Source organism: Saccostrea cucullata, unplaced genomic scaffold (assembly GCF_032062105.1).
Source record: "Saccostrea cucullata isolate Sc308-1 unplaced genomic scaffold, CSIRO_AGI_Scuc_v1 ctg13944, whole genome shotgun sequence".
Lineage (NCBI taxonomy): Eukaryota > Metazoa > Mollusca > Bivalvia > Ostreida > Ostreidae > Saccostrea > Saccostrea cuccullata.
This window is the reverse complement of record NW_026920124.1, coordinates 8,584-16,667: the sequence shown is the minus strand read 5'-3', so window position 1 is coordinate 16,667 and position 8,084 is coordinate 8,584. Positions and strand designations below refer to the sequence as shown.

General features: G+C 32.3%; 1 protein-coding gene across 1 annotated transcript; it reads left to right on the top strand.

The window, feature by feature from the left end:
• Window positions 1-1,456: 1,456 nt before the first annotated feature.
• LOC134243664 (uncharacterized) lies at window positions 1,457-6,802 on the top strand (the record flags this gene model as incomplete). Its single annotated transcript, XM_062725904.1, has 7 exons — window positions 1,457-1,590; window positions 1,754-1,878; window positions 3,380-3,524; window positions 4,264-4,436; window positions 4,765-4,900; window positions 6,504-6,634; window positions 6,731-6,802. Coding segments are annotated over 7 exons (916 nt in total), but the record flags the coding sequence as incomplete, so codon positions are not given.
• Window positions 6,803-8,084: the final 1,282 nt, after the last annotated feature.

Below are 8,084 nucleotides of genomic sequence, written 5' to 3'. Positions count from 1 at the left end.
CTCTAGTGATTATGAATAATACGTATAATGTACGTTCAAAATGAACAATTTTAAGCGATAGTTTGTGTATGTACAATTTTAAAATATCCGGGGGGGGTTTTAAATCACATTTTGGTTTTTTTTTTATTTCTTAATTATTTGTTTTGTTTATTTAAAAAAAAAAAATTAAGTACAGAGTTGCATATAAACAAGTATTAATGTTTAAGGAAAATATACACCTTTTTACATGATATAAACTTAGAGGTAAAGACTATTCTTAATAAGATATCTGTCTTCCTTTTTACTTTTCCTTCCTTTAAGTCACAGTATGACAATGAAACAGGAAATGACGCACGTGTTCTATATGTTAGACGTTTGAATGGCCATAAGAATTTTGTTGATGAAATTTGATGAAATTTGTCAGGATATACACCTTTTTCCGGTAATGGGTTATAAACTTCTCAACACTAATTTTTTTTAACATTATAACGTTCCTTCATATGAATCTATCTTGTATCCCAGCAAAAAAGGAAATAAGGTATGAACAACTCAAAAATAATTCTGTCTATTTTCTTTGTGTTTCTTCACTAGATAACCTACCTTTTTGATTTAACAAAAAATTACGAGGGTTGTCACAGAAAAACGCTCACTTTTTGAATATTTCAAATACTATTCAATCAAAACTAATAATTTTTTGCATGTTGTTGGAAAATGAGAATTTTGCTATTTTGACAAAATATTACAGGCCCTAAAAATTAAATTCATCACGTTTACCATTAGCGTTTTATTGAACACGGCTTTTTCTAGTAATATGAAAATTTTGTGTTGAATTCTGTAGTATCTTCTCACAATCTTTCAAAATTTTCATTTCAAAAAAGTCATTGTGAAACAGAAGAAAAAATCAAATATTACCATAACCTGAATGCGCTCTTTATTTAATTCGCCCGCGTTGCGCAGTGGTTGGAGCGTCTGCTCTAGAGTCGCGAAGTAAGGAGTCGATCCTTACGGTGCGGTTTCGAATCACACTGTGGGACGTGGAAACCGGTTCTTCGGATGAGACCGTATAAACCGAGGTCCCGTGTCGCAGTAGGTGCTGGCACGAAAAAGATCCCTCACTGCTCAATGGCCCTTAGTGCCAAGTTTAGGATTTGCAGCTCTTCACCGTCAAGTGGTGGTGTCTCCATATGAGTGAAAAATTCTCGAGAGGGACTTTAAACAATATACAATTAATCAATATATAAATGCTATTAGATGCTTCGGAAAAACAGTGAATTCTGCGCCCACAAATTCTACACAGTCAACATTTTTTGAATATCAGATGTCGCCAAGCAAAGTTTACTGTAACTACTTCATTATGTCACTTGGATGCGTGGTTTCATAATTCGAAGCAAATATCTCAAGATGAATCAGTTTCGGCTTATTTACAGATTTACATACATGTATATACACGTTCTATCACATATATAATTTTTATAAGGAATACTGATGGGAGGAGTTTTTCTTCCAAACCGATAACAGATTCGCAAGAGACAACCGAAAAAGATGCCAGAACACACAACTATATCGTAGGTCTTCTAAACAGAGACGTTGACAATGATTCTGACGAACCAGGTAAGCTTTTTATTCTCAGTTTATATGTTGTTACCCCATGCAATCTGATTAAAATAAAGATCTCTACATAGCGCAAAGCGCATTTGCACTATTAGAGATCTGTATTTTAATCAGATTGTTACTTATGACGTTTTATCCCAAAAACGACTTTGTTCCTAATTAGAAACATCAGAAGAGGATTTTCCAATATCTTTGGACCTTAGAGATTTTGAGGACCCGTTTCCTTTTGAAAATCTTGTGTTTGAGGGAGGCGGAGCTAAAGGTGTGGCTTATCCGGGGGCTATCCAGGTATAAACATTTAGTGCATTAATATATATCATAAAATGATTCGTTTTACATAGATAAAAATTATGAACAAGCTTTTCAATAACAATTTCCAGAGCAAAAGATTTTTGAAAAAATGATAATTGAAATCCGCAGTATCGGAACAATGAAACACATGTATATGGAGTGTAATAAATCAGAATAAGTAAAGTGGACTGAAATGGTTTTGAATCACCCAATTAAATCATTTTGTGTGCACCCAATCAGAGTTGACATTTTAGCCAACCAAATGTTAAGAATTATTAACCAATTAGCACTTTAACGAACAGAGGCAAAATAGTATAAATTCAGGGATCAATCCAGCTTCGTTTACTGTTGGTGTAACTCTTTGTAGGGGTTAGGTGACTTAGGGAGGTACCTCGGCTGTGTCGGGAAACAACAAAATTGTTAATTAGACCACTCAGCCCAGGGACCTAGTTCCCTAGTGTCTTTGTGACTAGCTATGGTGTCTCGGTGACTTTAACTTGTGTCTAACAAAAATAGTCCTGTTAGTAGCTATGGTGTCTTGGTAACTTAGATTGTGTTTGTGTTTGTGTTTCTTAGTGTATACCTGTGACTTTATGATTTTTAGGGTGTGTTTTAGGTAGTTGCAGACTGTGTCGAAAAACAACCGGACTGTTAGTCAAACCACTTAGTCTGCAGCTACAGGGATATTGTAAAAGGTTGGATCATTGGTTTGATAAGTTATTAGTGATTCTTTTGTTATAGTTCGTTATTGTTTAGTTTGACAATCATTATTCAGATAGAACCAAGGAAAAAGTATATATAGTAAATTTCATTTTTTTTTAGTGCCATTGAAGCTATTGAAGTTTGTTTTGATTTTATATTGTAAACGTGATTCTTAGGAAGAAAACCTAAGCGAACCCAATTGATAATCATTTGTACATTGTAAAAACGTTACAGGAGATAACGAGCTCAAAAATCTATTAAACAATAGCAATCAGGAACAGAATAAACACGAACCTCCTAAACATCAGAGATGAGATCAGGTGCCATGGAGGAGTGAGCATCCCCTGTCAACCAGTCACACCCGCTGTTAGCTCCTTGTCATGATCTGGAAATGACAGGAAAATCCGATGATATTTTAGTGTGTAAATAACGGTCTAACAATTAGTATAAAAACACGTCTTATATCATCTGACTAACATGTTTTAAATATACATTTATGACATATAAAAAGTATTACGTTGATATTAAAGTCAACAAACCAACACCTTTGCAATACAATACATCAATATTAATTAACACACCCACACACACACACAAAAAAAAAAAAACGAAAGCAGAAAGGATATTTGAAAATGTTTGAAATGAAAATAAGTCTCGTTCATTTATATTGTTTTCATTTGCAGCTATTCCATGAAGAAAAGAATAATTCTAGTATCGAGCAATAAAATTACACTCATTTAAACAGGTAGGATTTTGCAAGAGGATGGTTCAAAATGAGCAATTGCTTTGATTTCAGGCCTTGGAAGAACTAGGGCTGATAAAGCAAATTAAACGCTTTGCTGGAACAAGTGTTGGTTCAATGACTGCTTGCATGGTAGCCCTTGGTTACAATTCCACGAAAATAAAAGAAGTTTTGGAGAAAGATTTCAGAACGTTCTATGGTATGTATCATCACAAGAAATATGAGATTCGTTCAATAATTAATGCAAAAGCTCATAATTTTTTTAAAGCACAAAAATGGTTTCTTTATATACATGTATCTAACCCTTCATAATACCTTAGGATATACTCTTGAGAAGTGAAATAGATGAGGCATATTTAACAAAAGACTACTCAGAAATACGGAGAGACCTCCTTTTTATCTAAACATCGTATAATTTAATCTTGAACAATGGAATATGTGGAGATAACGAACAGTATTCGAGCTCAGAAGTCCATTAAATATTACAAAAAAAAGGAGCGGAGCAAACACGGACCTCCACATTAGAGATGGGATCAGGTGCGATGGAGGACTAAGCATCCCCTGCCGAACTGCCACACCCGCCCTGTGTTCCTTGTCATGATCAGGAAATAATGGAAAAAATTTAGGGACAAATCAGTGTACATAATGGTCTAACAATCAATATGAAATTATTATTCTGTTAATAAAATAGCTTGTTTCATAGGATTACATTGGATAAGGTAAACATGTACATTTGTAAATTGAAATTGGAGCTCTTTATTATATTAAGAAATATGCTAAAACAACATTACCTAATGATTTTTTTAAAGATTAGAAATACTTGCATTTCTATCATTGTCACAACCTTTCACTAAAATAAGATATTAAATTTTGTTTACATCAGACGAACCTTAATAATAACATGAATAACTATAACTATATATCTTTTTTATTTTTAGATGCAAGATTAGGACGATTAAGTCTTATACCAAATATGTTGTTCCATCTGGGATGGCAGCCAATGAACACATTATTTGAATTTTTTGGAGATCTTGTTGCGGAAAAGCTTGCGCGAATAAAGATGCTACCTTTAAAGATGTCAGTTCTCAACATATTAATGAAATCACCTGATGTGATTTGATAGTACATGCATCTTACCTTTGTTCTTTTAAAATTAATATCATTTACTCTTTGTAAGACATGAATTGACATTTGGCCTAGAACCATATGCAGAGATTTTTTGGGATTAATTTTACGATCTTTTGGAATCCAGATCATGTTTTGTAATTCAAATTCAATTTAAAAGTGGCAAATTATTTATAAGATAATTTTCCTTTGAAGAGAAAAAAATCAGCTTAGATTTCCACTTGTACATTATTTTGCTTTGATTAATGTATTTTGTTAAACTAGTGGTAAAGTATAGTTTATGATTTACTCATTTTATAAAGAATTTTCTACAGTTGTACACAAAAACTGGGAAGGAGCTTTGTATCGTGGTGATGAATGTAAACAATATGGAGGAAGAGTACTTCCACCTTAAAACAACTCCCAATGTTCCTCTCAGAATGGCTATGCGCATGTCAGCCAGCTTGCCAGGTCAGAAACACTTCTCTTTCATAAAGACCTAGGGTTCAGAATTTTAACTTTCATAGGCGAACAATTTGTAGTCACAAAATTTAGCTTTAACTAATTATATTATTAAATATGGCTGATATAATCTTTGTATGTGGATCTATTATAGGATTGATGCAACCCGTTCAATATGTAATATCCGGCCAAAAAAATCTCTATATAGACGGAGGAATTCTGGTTAACTATCCCATTTCGTGTTTTGATGGTATGAGCGAATTTCATTTTACAAATAACTTCAAATTAAAGCATATGATATTGAGATTTCAGCCCATTTGAAATGAAACTAAAAAATGAGTAACCTCTCCTTGCAAATAAATTACTTGAATGTATTTTTCAAAAATATTATTAATTTATAGTAAACTTTAATATTTGTACAATAATAATATTGGTGTGTAATTAAAAAGATATTAAGGCATTTATACCATGAAACAGAGAGAGAGAGAATTTTTGTTTTGACCTTTAATTTATGATATATTATATATTCTATACAAGGGTGGTGGTTATCAATGAAGAAAGAAGATACATTTTTCAAAAGGTTACAACCAATGGAGAAAATTCATTATATTATGGACAAAAGACAGAGGTTTGCTCGGGATGAATTGAAAGCCTCAAAAACTTTGGGTTTTGTATTGGTGAGATTTTATATCACACAGCTTTTCTGTCCCAGAGGTTTTTGGGAAGATCTACAAGGATTTATTTTTTCTATTTATTTCAATGTAAAACTTAGATTCCCTATTGTGGCCCTGCTCGACCCCTGGGGTCATAATTTGAAAAATCCAGAATCTATTCGACATCAGAATGTTTCCATTTAAGTTCATCTTTTCTGGTCCAGTGGTTCTTGAGAAGATTTTTAAAGTTTTTTTTCACTAGTATATATTTCAATGTAAAACTTGGATTCGCTATTGTGGCCCCGCTCCACCCCTGGTGTCATAATTTGAACAATTTAGAATCTATACAAGGTTAACCCTAGGATGCTTGCACACAAGTTTCAGCTTCTTTGACCCAGTTTTTCTTTGGGAGAAGTTATTTAAAGTTTTTTCTTTATATTTCAATGTAAAAGTTGAATTCCCTATTTTGGCCCCGCCCTATCCCCAGGGGTTATGATTTAAATTATTTAGAATTTACACAACCCAAGGATGCTTTCACGTAAGTTTCAGCTTTTCAGGCCCAGTGGTTCTTGAGAAAAAAAATGTTAAGACCCAGCCTATTTTTGTCTTTTCTTGATTATCACATCTTGGAACGAGACTTGGTCCTATAAGCATTTCTAGAATTTAAACTTCTCTTTACCCAAGGATGCTTTGTATTTAGTTTGATGAAAATTAGCCAAGTGGCTCTTTAGAAGAAATTGAAAATGTGAAAAGTTTACAGACAACGGGGTCATCAGCGAAAGCTCACTTGAGCTTTTAGCTCAAAATGAGCTAAAATATACATAAAAAATTAAAATATATACTAGTACATGTATAAAATTCATGATATACATGTACAAGATCCAATGACTCAAGAAAAAAAAATGAAAAATAGAGCATTAAAGTATTTCTTATTCTAAGATTTTATAATGCACTTTCAGTATTTTTTAAAAATCAAGATTTTAATTACGACTTTCAGTATAGTGATAATGAACAGCAGAGCTTCAGAGACGTGTACGAGAGTAGAGAAAAGAGACGAATAGTGTACCCCGAGAGAGACAAAAATGGGCAGGTATATATCATTTTTATCACAGAGTTTACTTATGAAAATTTCAATAGTCTTTACTTTCAAAATGTGGTCTCAATGGTCTGAATTTTTTGTTAACAGACAAGCTACACAAAGAATGAAAAAAGAAATGAAGCTGAGAAAAGAACATGTGCTTGTAAAAGACGCCATTAATAAATTTTTAGAGGTGAAAATATATTTTCTTAATTTTTTAAATCCATCAATCTGCATGATGTTTTTTAAGGCGTTATATCTTTCATTTATTTAATTTTTGGCTTTGTGGAAAGAAATTTTAAAATATAAAAGAAATAATTCGTAATCTTTATAGAAACTATAATGGTAAATAAATGTATACTACTATTTCTTAAGCTTTCATCGAAATTTGACGAGAACAGCGATGAGACAATAAGTAAGGATGAGCTGGCAGCTATCTTAAATGACGTAAGCAATTTAAAGCCTCTCCATAATCTCTTTCTAATTCCCAAAATATTACCTGGTACTTGTATTGTTATGGGTCAGAATTACCCGAAATGCCAGCAAAGATCAATAACACAATTTAAACTTAACAATAATTTATTTACAGTAATATATAATAAGTATATGAAACATAAAGTACAAACTTAGCAAAAATCTAAGAATACATACATCAGAGTGTCCGTTGCTGCACACAATGTCCCAATGAAAATATATCCCAGTTATATCTCAATAGTGCTTATACGACAAAGTATTCACAATTATTGTATATCTATGCATTGAATTGACAGGGTATTTATACAGTATTATAAATCTAGAATATTCTAGAAAATGTTAAAACATGATATTACTGGAACAATCTGGACATACACAAAATTTAAGAATGTTCTAGATAAAATGACCAAACATGTTGACCACTCTGGAATGTTCAAGAAACTTAATGTTACTAATTATATACATAATAAAACAATACACATCTCACAACACCTCCCCCCTTAAAAAAGTTTGAATGTCAATGAAAACTTATATTATTAAAATAAAAGTTTTGTACATTAATACAAAATCTAGTATGTTTACGTTACTCTTGACAAGGCGTCTGCAATAACATTATCTTTGCCTTTGATATGCTTAATTGTTATGTTGTATTCTTGTAACAACAAACTCCATCTAGTCAGTCTTTGATTCTTGTTTGACAATTTATGCAAAAATGTCAGGGGGCTGTGATCCGTATATACAAGAATTGGATGCAAAGTAACATTCAAATAAACATCAAAATGCTGTAAAGCTAACAACAAAGCAAGGCATTCCTTTTCAATGGTGGAATAGTTTTGTTGACATTTTGTAAGTTTCTTTGAAAAATAAGAAACAACTCTATCTATATTATCACTATGTTCTTGAAACAAAGCTGCCCCGATTCCAACATCACTAGCATCAACAGTAAGCTTAAATTGCTTAGAAAAATCTGGAGTTGACAGAACTGGGT